Source organism: Mobula hypostoma, chromosome 10 (assembly GCF_963921235.1).
Source record: "Mobula hypostoma chromosome 10, sMobHyp1.1, whole genome shotgun sequence".
Lineage (NCBI taxonomy): Eukaryota > Metazoa > Chordata > Chondrichthyes > Myliobatiformes > Myliobatidae > Mobula > Mobula hypostoma.
Window position 1 is genome coordinate 134,010,980 of NC_086106.1, and position 19,915 is coordinate 134,030,894.

General features: G+C 42.8%; 1 protein-coding gene across 4 annotated transcripts in view; it reads left to right on the forward strand.

Moving 5' to 3' along the window:
- arhgef6 (Rac/Cdc42 guanine nucleotide exchange factor (GEF) 6) overlaps window positions 1–19,915 on the forward strand; it is a 223,775-nt gene that overhangs the window by 150,602 nt on the left and 53,258 nt on the right. For all 4 annotated transcript variants that reach the window (XM_063061177.1, XM_063061179.1, XM_063061178.1 and 1 more), the window contains 2 exons: window positions 1,128–1,250; window positions 11,244–11,382. In XM_063061177.1, coding sequence (XP_062917247.1) covers window positions 1,128–1,250; window positions 11,244–11,382 — 262 coding nt within the window. The remainder of the gene's footprint in view (window positions 1–1,127; window positions 1,251–11,243; window positions 11,383–19,915) is intronic.

Genomic DNA, 19,915 nt, shown 5'->3' on the forward strand with positions numbered 1-19,915 from the left:
AGGTGGTGATGAGCTGCTTTCTTATGGGGTAGCTTACAATGGGAATCCTGTTCAGTATGAAGCAGTTGGGCCGAAGGGCCTGTTTACATGTCGTATGACTGAATTTTGTGACTAGCTGGGTAGGGTGTCTCCAACACTGTGTGTCTAGACTGCCCCCTGGTGCTCATTTAAATCATCCTTCAGTTTCTGCAGTGAATATGTAGACGCAATTAATATATTTCTGCTAGGTGTTTTCCTGGTCATCCACTCCAGCCGCCAGAAAGCTGTTTGGTGATGTATGCAAAGCTAGGGGAAAAGGCAGTAATCAGCACTAAGGCAAAGGTGAGGCACAAGAAACTGCAGATGTTGGAACATAGGACAATGTGCAAACTGCTGGTTGGATACTGGGTCAGGCAGCATCCATGGAGGGAAATAAACAGTCAACGTTTTGAGTTGAGACCCTTCACCTGGACTGAGTAGAAAGCTGCTTGATCTGGAATCCGGGGCAATGTGCAAACTGCTGGATGAACAGTGGGTCAGTCAGCACCCATAGAGGGAACATCTCTGGTTTGCAGCCTTTATCTCTATATTGCCTGATCCATTAAATCTGCGGCCACTCTGAGGAGCTGTCATCTCCCTCAAAGGTCATAAACACAAGAGATTCTGCAGGTGCCGGAAATCCAGAGCAATGCAGCAGGTCTGGCAACACCTATGGAGGGAAATAAACAGTCAGCATTTTGGACCAAGACCATTCGTCAGGACTGGAAGTACTGAATAGAAGTAGACCTGATGAAGGGTCTTGGCCCAAAATATCTATTGCTTATTCCCCTCATATATGCTGTGTGACCTGCTGATCTGCTCCGCTCCAGCATTCTGTGTGTGTTTTCCTCATGAGTAAGTACACCATGGTTCATGCCTAAGTACCTTACCTTGAGCTGTAATTCGCTGTGCAGTAAGATCCTACAGCAATATATGTATCCTTCACCCAACTACTCTGCATTCTCCAGTCCTGCACCCCTCCCCGGGGAAGCAGGAGCTCCAATTTGCTGAAGGTTATCAGTGGAAGCAGAGGTTGTGTCAGGAGTTTGTGTTTGCTGTTGGCTGGGGGTTCATCCATAAGTTTAATGTGTTGATGGTTTGAATCTCAGGTTGCCCGAATCTCAGCAGAAAGTTGGTGGCTGCTTCCTGAATCACATGCCTCAGATGAAGTCGCTGTACCTCACATACTGTGCCAACCACCCGTCAGCTGTGAGTGTACTCACAGAGCACAGGTAAGATGCACCCTCCTGGGTGACATGTCTCCGCTTTCATGTCAATCCTCACTTATAATGCCCCAAAGTTCTCACTTTCTGCTTTGTGACTATTTTGTAAGCTAGGGAGTTCATTAATATTTGACTTCATATTAAGTGATTTGAGTTTACAGACTGAGAGCATTTAAATAATTAAATAAACATGTTCAAAAATAATGTTCAAAACCAGTAGTAAAGGTTGGTATCCAGTAAAGGAAAGATATCAATAAGGCAAGACCTCTAACAGTTTTGCTAAGCAGAGAGATCTTTGGGTCCATATTTATAGCTCCATGAAAGTGGCAACACAAGTCGGTAAGGTGGTTCAGAAGGCTTATGGAATGCTTGCTTTTATTAGTCACGTTATTAATTAGGCGACATCTGGAGTATTGCATACACTATAGGAAGGACATTGAGGCTTTGGAGAGGGTGCTGGACAGCTTCCTGGTTTTGAGGGCATGTGCTATCATGAAAGGCTGGACAAACTTGTGTTGTTTTCTTTGGAGCAGTGGAGGCTGAGAAGAGATCTGATAGAGGTTAATAAGATTATGAGAGGCATCGATAGAGTAGACGGGGAGTATCTTTTTCCCAGGGTAGAAATGTCTAATACCAGAGTAGACGCATTGACGGAGAGAGGAGGTAATTTCAAGGAGGATATGAGGGGTAAGTTTTTTTACTTAAAGAGTCATGGATGCCTGGAATGCACTGCCTGGTATAGTGGTAGAGGCAAATGCATTAGAGGCTTAATTAAATGCATTCATGTTTAGATAAGTACATGAATGTAAGGAAGATAGAGAGTCATGGACACTTTGTAGGTAGGAGGGATTGGTTTTTGAGGGTTTTTGATTTGCTTTTTGTTGGTTCGGCACAACATTGTGGGCCCATGGGCCTTTTCCTGTGCTGTACTGGTCTATGTTCTATGAAAGATCTTAAAGATATCTGAAAGATATCAATATCTACAGGAAAGAGAAAATTTACAAGTATATTGCTGGGACTTGATGACCCGAGTTATAGAGAAAGGTTGATAAGGTTAGGACATTATTCCTTAGACCGTAAGAGAATGAGGGGAAATTTGATAGAAGTGTACAAAATTATTAATGCTATAGATGGAGTAAATGCAAGCAAGCTTTCTTCCACCGAGGTTAGGTGAGACTACAATTAGAGGTTGTGGGTTAAGGATGAAAGGTGAAATGTTTAAGGTGAACTTGGGGATCTTCTTCACTCAGAGGGTGGTGTGAGCGTGGAATGAGCTGTCAGCAGACGTGGTGGATGCAGGATCAATTTTAGCATTTATTGGAAGTTTGGATATTTCCATGGAGGGGTGGACGATGGGCGGCTCTGATCCAGGTGCAGGTCGATGGACTAGGCAGAACCAGTCAGACAATGTTCTACAATAGTGCATGTGCTTAGTAATGGGAAATATACACTAAGTGAGAGTCTGAACAGAAAACAGGTCTATGGAAGGTGTTGGGTTTGGAATGATATTTCACTGATGTGGGAGTGAAGCATCATCAGAGTACACTAGTCTGGCCAGTCTGTTCATTCTGAAATGCAGCCAACTGTTTTGTGAGATGGATGCAGCAGCTGAGTTTCACACAGCACAATGCCACAAGGTACAGTAAACTTTCTGACTGGTTCACAAGAGTGCCATTGCTGTCAATGGCACTATTTACTGTGCAGCCCCGATTGCTACCGAATGAAGCAAGCTGAGTTATCATACAGGGAATCTGGAAGTACACCTGGGTTGAATGTGGGAAAGGGGAAAACAGATTTTCTCTGCTGTCATTAATGAACCCGATGAGTTTGGATGATAATTCAGGAGTATTATGCTACCATTATTGATGTTGATTATTATTGGGATGATAAGGTTAATGTGTGATTAGTGTTTGATGGCTCTGGCCCTGTACTCGCTGGAGTTTAGAAGAATAAGGAGAGGATCTCATTGAAATCTTTTGAATATTGAAAGGCCCAGGTGGAATGGATATGGGGAGGATGTGTCCTGTAGTGGGGGATTCCAGGACCAGAGAGAACAGCCTCAGAATTGCAGGACATCCATTTAGAACGAGATAAGAAGGAATTTCTTTCGCCATAGGATGGTGAATCTTTGGAATTCATTGCTACAGACAGCTGTGGAGGCCAATTCATTGAGTAGAATTAAATCAGAGGTTGATAAGATCTTAATTAGTCAGGGCGTCGAAGGTTATGGGGAGAAGCCAGGAAAACGGGGTTGAGGGAGATAAGAAATCAGCCATGATGGAATGGCAGACCTGACTTAATGGGCCGGATAGCCTAATTCTGCTCCTACGTCTTATGGTCTTATGACCCGTTATAGGCCTTTTCTTTACTCATTTGGCACACTACACCCCTAGCAGTGCAGTGACCCCACAGAGTGGCCCCAGAGTAATGCATGGCTTCCTGGAATAGGCTTAAGCCCACAACCCTTAGCTAAAGCAGTCTTCCTTGAGGTAATCAGAAGGTAATATAAGGAGCCTAGGCGCATCTTGTTAGTATTACTCAGTCAGTGCACTGCAAGAGGTCACGCACCAATATTTCATCTGTTTGCATGTAACTCTCCTCTCTTATTTACCACACTCCACGTGTTTATGCACAGGAACTGTAAAGGTCTCCAAGAGCCTCTTGTAATGAGTAAAATGGATATAGAACCAGTTCATGTGATGCCTTTGTATTTTCAGAAAGTCTTCTGGTAAAGTCCCACACAGGAGTTAGGTCAGCAGAATTGGGGTAACGTGGGTAGGTAATTGGAAAGCAGGAAGCGGGAGTAAGTGGGTCATTCTTAGCTAGGTTGTGAATCCTGGGTATCACAGGAATCAGGGTTGGGCTCCAGCTCTTCAAGTTCAAGCTCAGTTAGACCATAAAACATAGGAGCAGAATTAGGCCATTCAGCCCATCAAGTCTGCTCCGCCATTCTATTGTGGCTGATCCTGGATCCTACTCAACTCCCATACACCTGCCTTCTTGCCATAACCTTCGATGCCCTGACCAGTTGGGAAACTATCAATTTTCGTTTTAAATATACCCACAGACTTGGCCTCCACTGCAGCCTGTGGCAGAGCATTCCGCAGATACACCACTCTTTGTCTTAAAAAAAAATTCCTCCTTACCTCTGTTCTAGTTCTGGACACCCCCACCACAGGAAACATCTTCTCCACATCCACCTTATCTTGTCCTTTCAATATTTGGTAGGTTTCAATGAGATCCCCGTGCATTCTTCTAAGTTCAAATGAGTACACGCCCAAAGCTGCCAAACACCTTCACTCATATGTTAACCCCTTCATTCCCAGAATCATCCTCGTGAACCTTCTCTGGACACTCTCCAACGGCAACACATCCTTTCTGAGATACGGGGCTCAAAACTGTTGTCCATACTCCAAGTGCGGCCGGACTTGTGTCCTATAAAGACTAATGTCTTATCTCTTTGTTTTTATATTGTATTCCCCTTGAAATGAATGCCAACATTGTATTTGCCTTGTTTACCACAGACCCAATCTGTAAATTAACCTTCTGGGAATCTTGCACAAGATCTCCTAAGTCCTTTTGCACCTCTGATGTTTGAACTTTGTCCCCATTTATATAATTTCTCCCATTTCTCCTTTTACCAAAATGCTTTATCAGACATTTCCCACATGTGTATTTTATCTGTCACTCTTTTGCCCATTTTTCCCAATTTGTCTAAATCCTACTGCAATCACATTGCTTCCTTAGCACTACCTAACCCTCCACCTAACTTTGTATCATCCGCAAACCTTGCCACAAAGCCATCAATTCCATTATCTAAGTCACTGACAAGCAGTGTGAGAAGTAGTGGTTTTAATACTGACCCCTGAGGAACACCACTGGTCACTGGCAGCCAACCAGAAAAGGCCCCCTTTATTCCCACTTACTGCCCCCTGCCCGTCAGCCATTCCTCTACCCATATCAATATCTTTCCTGTAATGCCATAGGGCTTTATCTTGTTAAACAGCCTCATGTGAGGCATGTTATCAAAATCCAAGTAAATGACATCCACTGCCTCTCCTTTGTCCACCCTGCTTGTTACTTCCTCGAAAAGCTCTAACAGATTTGTCAGGGAAGATTTCCCGTACAGAAACCATACTGACTTAGACTTATTTTATCACTAGTCTCCATGTAGCCTGAAACCTCGTCCTTAATAATGGACTCTTAACACTTTCCCAACCACTGAGGTTAGGCTAGGGGAGGGGGAGGGAATGTCGACTCAGACCATGAGAGGCCTGCATCGGGCATTTTCATGCCTTACAAGGCGCAGATTGGAAGTCTGTGTGGGGCACCATTCCTCGCACAGACACTAGAGCAATGTGTGATTAAGTGCCTTGCTCAAGGACACAAACACGCTGCCTCAGCTGAGGCTCCAACTAGCAACCTTGAGATCACTAGACAAACACCTTAACCACTTGGCCACGTGCCCAACTGGCTAACTGGCCTATAATTTCCTTTCTTTTGCCTTCCTCCCTTCTCAAAGAGTGGAGTGACATTTGCAATTTTTCAGTCCTCTGGAACCATGCTAGAATCAAGCGATTCTTTAAAGATCATAACCAATGCTTTATTGTCATTCAACCATACACATGTATACTGCCAAACGAGACAACCTTGCTCCGGACCAATGTGCACAACACAGTACGTATATCTTACGCACTTAAACGTAAAGTAATATTACAAAAAAATGAACAAATAATAAGGTGCATATATGACACAAGTTGCAAAGAAAACAATGTAACCCTACTGGCGTTTCATACGTGATGAAACCTGGGTGGTGGCTAGGAGTTAATTAGTCTTATGGCCGGGGGGGGGGAAGCTGTTACCCATCCTATCAGTTCTTGTCCTAATGTTGCTGTACCTCTTGCCTAATAGTAAGGGGTCAAAGATATTGTTGGACAGATGGGAGGGATCATTAACAATGGCAATAGGCTTTCATATACAGCACCCCTGATAAGTATCTCAATTGGGATGGAAGAGAGAGCCTAATGATCCTCTCAGTAGTCCTTGCAAACCTTTGTAGGGACTTGTGGTCAGATGCCTTGCAATTCCCATACTAGATGGTGATACAGCTGGTCAGGACACTCGATGGTTAAAAATGACCTCACTTGACTTAATCTCCTCAGGAAGTGGAGGCACTGCGGTGCTGTCTTGATGAAAGAGATGGTGTTGCGGGACCACATGAGATTGCCACAATCTGTCAGCAGTTTCTCTGAGGATCAAATGTCGATTTCCCCAGCTTACTGAAAATATATAGTGTTGGTATTATAAATAGCGATTATACTGTAAAAAGCACTTCAATGGGTGTAGACATGTTGTGAGTTGCAGATGGAGCATAATCTGAATAAACAAGAGGCTGTCAACTTTAGGGCACCAAGCAAAGAATGCAAAGTATGCTTTAACCAGTGAGATATGGGAACCAATGATGTTCAAAGGACTTGGGTGTCCTCAGACATTCAAATGGATCAAGTAATTGACTGCTTTTGTCACTGATTCTATTGTATTTCTTTGTTCTACTGTGAGTGCCTGCAAGATAGGGAGGCAGAAGAAAGTAAATTATAGAGCAGTTAGCCTGACCTTAGTGGTTGGAAAGATGTTGAAGGCAATTGATAAGGATGTGGTCTCAGGGTACTTGGAGGCACATGACAAAATAGTCCAAAGTCAGTATAGATTTCTTAAGGGAAAATCTTGCCTGACAAATCTGTTGGAATTCTTTGAAGAAATAACAGGCAGGCTAGATAAAGGAGAATCAGTGGATATTGTGCACTTGGATTTTCAGAAGGGCTTTGACAAGGTGATGCACATGAGGCTGCTAAATGTAAGAATGCATGGTGTTACAGGAAAGGGACTAGCATTGGCTGATTGGCAGAAAGCAAAGAGTGGGAATAAAGGGAGCCTTTTCCAGTTGGCTGCCAGTGACTAGTGGTGTTCCACAGGGGTCTGTGTTGGGACCACTCCTTCTGATGTTGTATGTCAATGATTTGGATGATGAAATTGATAGCTTTGTGGCCGTGTTTGCGGACAGTACGAAGATAAGTGTAGGGGCGGGCAGTGTTGAGGAAGCAGAGAGGCTGCAGAAGGACATACTCTAGAGAGATTGGGAGAATGGACAGATGGAATACAGTTTTGGGAAGTGTATGGTCGTGCGATTTGGTAAAATGAATAAAAATATAGATTAATTTCTAAATTCAAAAATATGAGGTGCAAAGGGAAAAGTCCTTGTGCAGGATTTTTTAAAGGTTAATTTGAAGGTTGAATTGGTGGCGAGAAAAGCGAATGCAATGTTAACATTCATTTCAAGAAGGTTAGAGTGTAAAAGCAGGGATGTGATGCTGAAGCTGTATAAGGCACTGGCGAGGCCTCGCTTGGAACGCTGTGAGCAGTTTTTGACCCTTTGTACTGACATTGGAGTGGGTTCAGAGGAGTTTCACGAGAATGATTCCAGGAATGAAAGGGTTACCATATGAAAAGCAAGTGAAGGCTGTGGGCCTTTCCTTGTTGTAACATAGAAAAATGAAGGGGGATATCATTGAAACCTATCAAATATTGCAAGGCCTAGAGTGGACGTGAAGAGGATGTTTCCTTCGGTAGGGGAGTCTAGGACCAGAGGGCACAGCGTCAAAATAGAAGTACGTCCATTTAGAACAGAGATGAGCCATATGGTGGGGATGAGATCAGTTCTGGTAAAATGGTGGCGTGTTCAATTGCAGCAGGTTCTATGGGGTCAACAAAAGGTGCTATTGTCTTTTTTAAATGTTTTTTTTAATCATTGCAAGAACCTGTAGACATTAAGAACTTAAGTACTGCAGGTCTGCCCCATCAGCAAGTTGTTTGTTGCAGAGAAAATGAAAGAGCTGTGCATCATGCATGGAAGGAGGCAAAGTCTAACAGTGAGTGACTGTCTTGGTTGCTTTCCTTGTTATGGTAGGGTCCTTTTGGCCATTGTTAATGTGGAATGCTGCAAATCAATTCACTGATTTGTTGGTGGTGAGCAGAGGCAGACAGCAGGGAGCTGCATGGCCTCGGTCTTAGCGAGGACTAGGCGTTAAGCCTGTTTACAGCCAATAAGGAGAAAGGCATTGGAGCCAATACGTTCCACCGGTGCTGTACGGTGCGAATTCCAAGTTGAAGTCGGTGCTGCCGCCCCCAGTATTCACCTGGCAGAAGACAAGCTGTATAGTAGTACAGTCTACAGATTTCTGCAGCCTTCGTGGCTTTTTTGCATGGCTGTATTTTACGGATATCCTGATGTGCTTGCTGTCTCGTTGTGCTGTGTGACTGCTGGTGCTGTTCTTTGCAGCTTGCCCTTGCAGTAATGCTGTCTCATTTGCCTGTATTCATTGGTATTCATGTATGGTTGAATGACAATTAAACCTCAATCAAATTGAATTGAATCTGCAGAGTTCTTTGCCACAGGTGGCTGTGGAGGCCAATTCATTGGGTATATTTAAGGCAGAGTTTGATAGATTCTTGACTGGTCAGGGCATGAAGGGTTATAGGGAGAAAGCAGGAGATTGGGTCTGAGAGGGAAATGGATGATGAAATGGCAGAAAAGATGGGCCGAATGGCCTAATTCTGTTCCTATGTCTTATAGTCTAAAATGAATCTCAGGGTTGTATATGTGTACTTTGATAATACATTTACTTTGAACTAATTAAAGCCAAACTAATGTTTTGAAATAATGTTTGCAATCTTTTTATTCCTATTACATTGCACTTATTAAAGGTGGTAACTTCTTGGAATAGATGTTTATAATTATAATTGGTAAAAATTGGAATTCTTTTTGGCTAAATCAGCATCTTGTTTTTGAGTCAGATATATTCTTTCCAATCCTTTGAAGAACTTTCCACATCTAATTATAGTCTGATGCAAATAGATGACATGATGGTAAAACTTAAATTGAATGAGTGTGTATAAAACAAATAAGCTGGAGCAAAAAAATAGTAAAAATAACAAATAATCTTCAGATCCAGCACACATTTTCTGTTCGTTGGTGAGTAGTCCACTAGAGGCCACTGTGTCATACATCAACTGACTTCCACTCTGATACAATCAGGAGAGCTTTATTTTATTAAATATACTTCTAAAACTTGTTTCTTTTGGGGTCAGTGATTTAAGGTTATGTTCATCAGTGGAGTGCATTAAGGAGCAGAAATAGTCGATTCAGAATCAGGTTTATTATCACTGACATGACTTCTGTTGTTATGCAGCAGCAGGGCATTGCAAGACATAAAAATGACTATAAACTACAATAAGAATTACTTAGCCCTGTCTCCACTACTGGGGCAACGTCCACCAACAGCTGCCCACCAGAGACCTCTGTCCTGGGCCGTTCTTTCCAGTTGTCCCCAGATGTAGCCCATCTTCAAAGATCCTTCATCTCCCAGGGTTCATGCCTTTGGAGCTTCTGTAAGTGTTTTTCTTGCTCTGAGTTTTTACAGGATACAGCTACTAGCTCCATGTCTAACCCTGCTCCTTTCACAGCCAGGCTTGGTACGGTTACAATAATAATAAATAGTGCAGAAGGACAGCAAAGTAGTGAGGTAGTATTCACGACTTACTGGACTATTCAGCAATCTGACGGCAGAGGAATGACGTCTTTCTTCAAATATTGTATGTGCATCTTCAGGCTCCTGTATCTCCTCCCCAATGGTAACAATGAGAAGACAGCATGTCCTGGAAGATGGGGGTCCTTTATGATGGATGCCACTTTGTTGCCTTTTCAAGATATCCTCAATGATGAGGAGGCTAGTGCCCATGATGGCTGACTTGACAACCCTCTGCAGCCTTTTTCCGATCTTGTGCCGTGGTCCCTCCATACCAGATGGTGATGCAACCAGTTAGAATGCTCTCCGTGGTAAATCTGTAGAAATTTGTGGGTCTTTGAATATATACCAAGTTTTCTCAAACACCTAATAAAATAGACCTGCTGGTATGCTTTCTTCATAATTGGATCAATGTTGGGCCCATGAGAGATCTTCAGAGATGTTGACACCCAGAAACTCAAAGCTGCTCACACTTTCCACTGGTGACCCCTTGGAAGAGAACTGATGTGCATTCTCCCGATTTTCCCATCCTGAAGTCTACAAACAGTTCCTTGGTTTTACTGGCATGGAATGCAAAGTTCTTGTTACTGTGAGTCTATTTTACTCCTCTGTGTAGGGGAAATCAGACCTGAGATATAGGAAGAAATTGGGCAGGCTGGGGTTTTACTCCTTGGAATGAAGGAGCCTGAGAATTGACTTTATAGAGATGTACAAAACCGTGAGGAGCACTGATAGGGTGAAGACATAGACTTTTTTTCCCAGGGAAGGGGGAATCAACAATTAGAGGGCATAAGCTTAAACCGAGAGGGGGAAGATTTAATAGGAGACCTGTGGGGCAACAACCTCATATGGAGGTGTTACATTTGTAGAGTGAGCTGGAGAGTAAGTTGTTGAGACAGGTACAATAATGATATTTATAACTGATTTGGATAAGTATGTTTGTGATAAGAAAAAGTTTAGAAGGATATGGGCCAAATGTGGGCAGGAAGGATTAGCTTAGATGGGCATCTTGGTTGGCATGAACGAGTTGGGCTGAAGGGCCTGTTTCAGGTTGTATAACTCTTTGATTCTGTCCTGTAGATTTCCTAGGCTATTCCAAGACTTTTTCTTCTTCTGAAGCTAATCACCCCCAATAGGGCATAGGCTGTTTGCTGGAGTCCTCTGTCCTGGGCCGAAGGTTGATCGGCCCTGTGGCTTCTACTTTCACCACACAAATTCACACGTCTTTGAGGCAAAGATCCTTCCTCTCCCAGACAGGGATGAGGTCTGTGGATTTTCTGTTGGCATTTCTCTGGGTTTTTACCGGATAGGGTTGCTAGCCCTATGTCCACCCTCCTCTTTCACAGCCGGGCTTGGGACTGTCCATGGAGGAGTTACTCCAAGACAAAGTATTTGAAATGTTTTCTGTTTGTTCTGACAGTGAGGAGTTGGACAAGTTGATGGAGAGCCAAGGAGCCAGCAGTCCAGGCATCCTGATGCTAACAACGAGTCTGAGCAAACCCTTCATGCGACTGGACAAGTACCCGGCTCTGTTGCAGGAACTGGAGCGGCACATGGAGGTCAGAACCAGACCCACACCCTGTTTATTATCACTCACAGCGCCAGGAAATTTGTGAGTTTTGTGGCAGCAGTACAGTGCAATACCTAAAAATTACTCCAGGATCAGGTTTAACGTTACTGGCATATGTTGTTAAATTTGGTGTTTTTGCTAATTATAAAAATTAATAAAAACTATGGATCTTTAGAAGTATATATTAAAAAAAAGCGCTAAAAAAGAAGAAAAAATACTGTTCATAGGTTCATTGTCCATTCAGAAATCCGATAGCGGAGGGAAAGAAGCTGTTCCTGAAACTTTGATGTTATGTTTTGTAACTTCAAAACATAAAAACTAATAGAAAGGAAAACAGGAGCCAGGAATGCGAGTCTAACTTTCTTTTTACTTTAAGCGCGGTGCACACATGTGACACGGTGGTGTAATGATGTGTGCCATTTAAATACTTTTACATATAACCGGCAATGCATTATGTAAACAGCAAAGAATGCTTAATCAAACAATATTACTGAAATATTAAATATAGTACACACACACAATATACTATATCATACAACTACTTTATGGACATCCACAACGTAGATAATTCTAAATTGTCCATTTCTTCATAAAGATTTAACCACTGTTGGTGCTTTCTTATTCTTGTGGGACAACATCTTTCCTGTCAAGGGGGAATCACTCTGCTTGGCAGGTGAGACTTGTGGCTGTGAAACACTCTCAGGTACTGAGGCCTTCTCCGTAGTGGTTGTAGGAGTTGACTCTGGGACTGCAGCAAGCAGTTCTGACGGTTCCGGATGCCTTTCCTCTCCAACAATTAACTCTGCTCTCTTTGACTGATTGATGTGTGGTCTTCAGGTGATACCCGTCGCAGTCTCTACTGTGAGGGAGAGTGGTCTAGTTCTGTCCTTAATCTTTCTGAGTACCTACTCTCGATCATCTCTGTAGTTGCTCACCAGGACTGCTTCTCCAGGAGTGAAACATCAAACCTCCTTGTTTGAGGAGCCTTCAATTTATCTCAGCTGTTTGTCCTGCATACTCCTCCTGAGATTGTGAGGAGATCTAAGTGTGAACACAAGGGATGACCCAGGAACAGCATAGCTAGTGAGTTGCTGGTTATGGAGTTTGCTGCATTACAATACGCAAGGAGGAAATTAGTGAGCTTCTGATTCCGTGTTAGTGTAGCGTATTCTGCTGACATTGTTTGCAATGCATTCTTTAGACTCTGTACAAACATTTCTGCTATGCTATTTGTAGCTGGGTGGTATGGTGCAGACGTAAAATGTCTTATTCCATTTATTTTCAGAAATGACTGAAACTGTTCCACAACAAACTGTGGTCCATTCTCACTGACTAAGTGTTCTGCCACACCAGTCCCTGAGAAGAGTCTTCTCAACACATGAGCAGTATGCGAGGCTATATTGGAGTCTATTAGGAAAACTTCTGGCCACATTGTAGCTGTATCTGCTGCTACCAAAATAAATTGTGCGCATTAATGATCCAGCAAAATCCACGTGAGTCTAATACCAGGGCAATGCAAGCCGTTCCCAATGATGGAGAGGCACTGCTCTTGGCATCTTATGGATGTGTTGGCATCCCGAGCAGTGCATGGTGAGCAGCCCAATCTTCTGATCTATCCCAGGCTATCAGACAAGGTTCAAGCCAACACTTCAATTTTGACCACACCTAGGTGACCAGTATGTAGTTCTTCCAAGACTTCAGCTCTCAGCTTAGATGATACCACAACATTCAATACCCATATAAGGCAACACCTGTCAAGGGCAAGTTCATCCGGCGCTGGTGAAATTGGGGGAACTGAAATTTCTGCTGCACATTCAGGCTATTTTGGGTGGCTGCGTAGACCGGAGGCAGTGTGGGGTCGTTTCTGATTTCCCTTTGGATCATCTCTTTTGGAGACTATTAATTTGTGTTCGGGAGAATACATCGAGGAATGAATAGTTTTTGAAAATTTTGCATTTATATCCTTTTCCAAGGGGAAACGGGACAATCCATTGGCATTTTCATGATTAGTTATCCTTTCGAATTTGATCTTATAATTGTGTGCTCCAAGAAACAGTGTGCTCCCATCTCTACATTCCTGTTGCTGCTTTTAGTGGAACACCCTGCTGTGAATTGAAATTGTACACTATTGGTTGAAGATCAGTAATGAGGATAATTCTCTCCCACACAAGAGTCAATTAAAATGTTTTACACTAAACCACATTCAAAGCCTCTCCATCATTCTGTTCATAATTTTTCTCTGCGTCATATGGGAATGTGATGCAAAGATTATGGGACATTCACTTCCATCACTCAAAACATGTGACATGACTGCACCTATACCATAAGGCGAGGCATTGCAGGCATGCTTCACTGGATGATGTGGATCATAATGTGTGAGTACAGTGTCTGACATCACAATTTCCTTTACCTTTTTGAAAGCTACCTCACATTGCTTTATCATTTGCCATTTCTTCCCGATCTGTGGTCATGAGTTCGCAGGGTGGAGCTTAGTAGCCAAGTTTGGCAGGAAATTGCTATAGTAATTGACAAATCCTAAAATGGACTGCAACTATGACACATCCTTTGGCCTTGGGGCACCTACCACTGCTTGATTTTTTTCTCAGCACACTTATTGTAATTCTTGTGCATCAGTGATGTAACCACAGTAATTGATGTGAACCACAGGAATTCACATCTGTTCGTCTTGCTCTGACCCCATAATCTAATCTTTTTAACACTGTTCTGAGGTTTTGAAGATGTTCCTTGTCATGCTTACTGATTACAATGTGTGCCGGACAGCATTGCAGCACCTGGTCCAGAGTGCAGGTGTAGATGCCACTCCAATAATAAGCCTGTTACAGCAACACATAGGTCTTTATCGCTGGAACAGGCTTATTATTGGAGTCGCATCTACACCTGCACTTAGCTAGGTCTGCTTTGCTGAAGTGTTTCCCTCCAGAAAGGCTTGCAAAGATATCCTCTATCCTGGGCATGGTAATTGATCTCCTTACCGTACTGGGTTGATGCTGACCTTAAAATCACCACAGATCCTGACAGACACATTATTCTTATCTACTGGGACCACTGGCATTGCCCATTGGTTCTAGTCAACCTTGGAAAGAATTCCTTCAGCCTCCATGAGATCTTGCTCACTGACTTATTTTATCACGGACGATATAAGGAACGACAGGCTTTGTAAAACTTGAGTGTGGCGTGTTCATTTGGCATTATTTTACTCTTGATATGTCTGTGTTTTCCAGTGCCACCCTTGAACACTGCTGTGGCATCATCCAGTACCTTTCTTGGTTGGCAATCCATCCACCATTATTGTGCCACATCCCCTGAAAGTGAATTAAGAAAGGTACTGGATGATGCCACAGCTATGTTCAGGGGTGGCATTGGAAAACACAAACAGTTGTAGTTTTTAGCCAATTACAGGCCCACAATGCTCGCTCCCCTTTTTTACCCAATTCGGCTTATGGTTTTTGTACTTCACTGTTGTGAATGTCATTTCCATAGGAGTTAACTTTTCTTCAGAGCAGGTTCTTAGTTGGACACCTGCAGCCTTTAGTCAGTATCTTTGAAATGCTGTTCAAACTCACTTTGTGGAATGAATGAAACAGCCAAGCCACGGTTAAATTCCATTTTAGTTAATTTGCCATTCACTTTTTGTGTATGCCATATTGCTTGTCTATTGTTAATTTTCACATTCTAAATCTCAAAGCTGCACAGCCCTGCCACTCATTATTACCATTTTTCATCAGTAGCATGTAGAGTAGTGTTCTTTTTGAAACTACAACTTGACTTTTTATCTTTTTCTTTTCCCTGTGCAGTCCATTTATTTTTGGCTGCCTTTGTATGTGTCCTACTTGTTACATTTTCTGCAACTTTTATCTTTAATCCTGCATCAGTCTGGTGTATTTGAGGCCTTGCCACAAGTTACACAATTTGTTCACCCAGGTTGGTTTCTGTTTAGATGTTACAATTCTGTTCATGCTCGCTTTCATTAATGACTGCAACTCAATTGTGTCTCTGTCTGCTCTTTCCATAAATACAGCAATTTCAACTACTCTTTTAAATGTAACTTGTGTTTCAGGAGCTGTTTTTGAATATTGTAAAAGTCCAAAATCTAAACAATCTCTTAGTGCATCATTTAGCCCAACTTCTTCAATTCAGCCACTAGCGCTAAAATGGACTTCCTTTCCTTTTGATTCCGATAATGAAACCTAAAGTATTCTGCGGTCGTCAGTGGCTTTGGTTCTAAATGTTCCAGCATTACTTCCATGATATCAGCAAAGCTCATTTCAACCAGTTTGGCTGGAGCAGTCAAATTTCTAAGCAAACTGTGTGCCCTTAAGTCCAATGCACTCAGCAAAATTAGCACTCGCTTCTCATTAGCTGTTTCACTTGCTTAAAAATGCTGTTCAATTTGCTCAGTTATTCAGTTATTCCAGTTATTTCTTGTGCATTTGAATGCATGCATCTTTCAAATGTAAGCAGCCATTTCTACTTTTTTAAAAAGTGTGTTATTCTTGTCACCTTGTACTCACCGTTTATGAAACCATGAATTTGTCCACTTTTTGCCCTTTATTAAAATCGCAAATGTGTTTTCTCTCTCTCTCTCTCTTCTGAAGAGACGTGCTGCACTGTTTTTTTTTAACTCAAACGCCTTGCAGCGTTTTTTAAATTCACTGCTTTTTTTACTCACTGCTCTTCAACAAACAAGAGAAAATCTGCAGGTGCTGGAAATCGAGCAACACAGACACAATTCTGGAGGAACTCAGGGGGCCAGGCAGCACCTATGGAAAAAATGTACAGTGGATGTTTCGGGCCGAAACCCTTCGGCAGGACTGGACAGAAGCAGCTGAGGAGTAGATTTGAAAGGTGGGGGAGGGGAGAGAGAAACACCAGCCGATAGGTGGAACTTGGAGGGGGAGGGATGAAGCAAAGAGCTAGGAAGTTGCTCTTCAACAGGTAGGTAGTTGTCTCAGGTTTGTTTAAAACTTACTCATCACTACTGTTAGGTTTTGTAACTCCAAAACAAAATTAATTGAAAGAAAAACAAGAGAGCCACAAGATAAGTCATGTACTTTTTTTTTTACTTGAAGTGAGCCTCAGACATAAGATGTGGTGACATAATGACGTATGCCATTTATGTACTTTTACGTATAGTACGCAACACGTGTAAACAACAGGAATGCAGGCTCAAACAATATATTTACACTATTACTTAAATATTAATCACACAGTTCAGTATGTCTCTTCAAGCTCCTGTACCTAAGGATGGTGAGGTTCTTTAGTGATGGTTGCTGTCTTCTTAAGGCTCTGTCATTTGAAGACTTCTGCTTCATGTCTGGCCTGCTATAGTCTGATTTAATGATGGGCAAAGTGAAATTAAGTGTCAACTGTTATGGACAGAAGGCAGGAGAATTAGGTTGAGGGGGGTAGTAAATTAATGGAATGTCAGAACAGACTCGATGGGCTGAACAGTCTTAAGTCTGCTCCTGTATGTTATGGTCTAAATACATGGTCAAATTTGTCAGGATTTGAAGAGGAGAAAGTAAATACAAATTTCCTGAATTCTTGATTTGGGATGAAGAGTCCTCAATCTGTTAATCAATCTCATCCCTTTGTAGAATCTGTTAATCTCAATCTGTTAACCCATCTCATCCTTTGTCGAAGCTAGTTTACCATGTTAATTCCTGCATTTTTTTTCAGATGCCCAACATTTGTAGTTCCTCAAGTGGAACAACATGCTCACCCGAGGCTGGTGTCTGTTACCATCCCTGTTGTCCTGGGGAGGTCTGTGTGAGCTGCTGCCTTTTACACAGCTTTGACATACTTCTCTCACATGGAAGCGTGGAGTCACTAACCAAACCATCGAACAATTTGTGTGGCTATCCTTCATCTCTGAAAGAAAGAGCCTGGGCTTTCTCAGCCGTGTGCCTTGCTGCAAGAGTCAAATGGTTTCGAGCAGATGAGGCTTGTAGGGTTCCTTCCCTACCTGTGATGGGTGAGCTGTTTGTGAACACACACATGCACAAAGACTCAACCACCATCCCTGCTACCCATTGTACCACAGTTCATCCTGCAATCTCTTTGGTTTCAGAGCTTATCAGATGCATCGCACATCTCTATTTCTGTAACGTGAGATCGAAATGGTGCTTCTTGATGACTGATATGGTGACTCTCAGCATTTCCTTCGAGGTGATGTGGCATTCTGGCCTCTTTGAGATGCTGCTGGCGTCTTCCTCAGAAGATAGACGTTTAGTCAAAATCTGCTCTGATCACTGTCCAGCCTCATCCATTCCCCTTATCCTTAGCTTCAGATAACCTGCTGCCTACAGTTCTGCCCTTGCCCCCCACTTATTTGACGGCTTTATTCAAGATGACCTAGATTTCCATTTTTCTGTCAGGATATTGTGAGCTTCCTTCTGATTGGTGTGTGTAGAATCGTGTGCTTGCAGTTTCCTGTGCCAGCATATCCTGTTCGTGATGTTCGTTCCCTGCCTTCCCCATCTTCCGTTGCACTTCACTGTTAGCTGCTAGGAAACTCATCCCTCATACATGCCTATTTCCATTGATGCTGCCTGATTTGCTGAGTTCCTCCACCATTTTGTGTGTGTTACTCCTGATTTCCAGCATCTGCAGAATCTCTTATGCTTATGATGTGCTGTCTCACCCTGATACACCAGTGCAATCTCTACAGTTTGTTTATGCTGGAGTCTGCAGGGTCAGTTCTGTTGGCAATGTTATCTTTGATTGTAGTCAGTGAAAGGTCTTGTTTCTCACCAGCACTCGACTTAAAGAGTGCTGAATTCTTTGCTAGGTGCACAGACTCTGCACCATGCACAGCCTTATCTTGAACTTCTGTGGCTACCTGCGTTTTAGAAAGTAGTGCAGTGCACCCTTTCATTCCAACACTTGGGCCCTGAGTCTGAATGTTTGGTCAGGCAAGTGGTGACATTACCTTATCTCTACCTCCATCTTTTCCCCATCACTGTTACACATCAGTGAAGCCATGCATCTATTCTAGTATCTCTCTCTTTGAATGATGATGCATAATCGTTTAATTTCAGTCCTGCTTAAGGTCCTAAATTTGGGTCTGACGGCATTTGTGGTGAGAGGGAGTCATAAGAACATAACAAATGGTAGGAGTAGGCCGCTGGCCTGTTCTCTCATCAACTCAGCAAGATTACAGCCATCTTCTACCTATGTATCATTATCCTTCTACTCCAGCCCTTTACCTTTACCTTTTCCACCTTTTGCCTTCCAGTTTCTTACTTCATTCCACCCTCCTCCACCCACTGGCTTGTTCTGTGTCCCCTCGCCCCACTTCTTATTCGGACATCTTCGGTACTGATGAAGGGTCTCAGCTCAAAGCATTGACTGTTTATTCCTTTCCATTGATGCTGCAGCTTTTTGTGTGTATTGCTCTCCATTTCCAGCATCTGCAGAATCTCTTGTGATTATAATCCTCAGATCCAGTGATTTCCACTAATGCCTTTCGATCTCAGAACCTCATCTGTCCTTTGAGGTCAAGGAAGTACCAAAGATTCACCATCCTGTAAATAAAGACATTTCTCATCACCACAGTCGATAACACCATAGGATATAGGAGCAGAATTAGACCATTTGGACGTCGAGTTGCTCCACATTCCATCATGCTGATTTATTATCTGCCCTCCCCCCAACCCCATTCTCCTGCCTTCTCTCTGTAATACATGCCCTTACTAATCAAGGATCAAGGACCTCTCAACCTCCACTTTAAATATACCCAATGACTTGGCATCCAGAGCTATCTGTGGCAATGAATTCCACAGATACACCATCCTCTGGCTAAAGAAGTTCCTCCTCAACTCTGTTCTAAATGGATATCCCTCTATTCTATGCCTGTGCCTTTGGGTCCTAGACTCCCTCACTATAGGAAACATCCTCTGCATGTTCATTCTATCTAGAACTTACAATATTTTGTAAGTTTCAGTGAGATGCCCCCTCATTCTTCTAAGCTCCAATGAGTATAAGCCCAGAACCATCAAACACTCCTGGTACATTAACCCTTTCATTCTCATGGTCACTTTCCAAAACGTGCAACCCTGTATTCTCAGTCTCTGCCACCAAACCTTGATATCTCTTTTAGGAGACTCATCCTCTCTATGTCCACCACGTAGAACCTGAAAGAATTTCACAGGTTACAATGAATTTTCTATACACTGGAGAATATAGTCACAGCCGATTTAACAGTCTGCTAGAGGAACTCAGCGGGTTGAGCAGCAACTGTTTTTGAAGGCGGTCGAGAATTGTCAATATTTTTGGATCAAAAGCATGATGCAGGTTCTCTGCCCAAAGCACCAACAAATCCTCTCTCTGCAAATACTCCCTGACCCACTGAGTTCCTGAGTGCAGATTGTTGGTCGTTCCAAATTCAAGTACAGGTGTCTCCCACTTTTCGAACGTTTGCTTTACAAAAGACCTACATTAGTTACCTGTTTTCGCTAACAGAAGGTGTTTTCACTGTAATGATAAAAAGCAGCGCACGA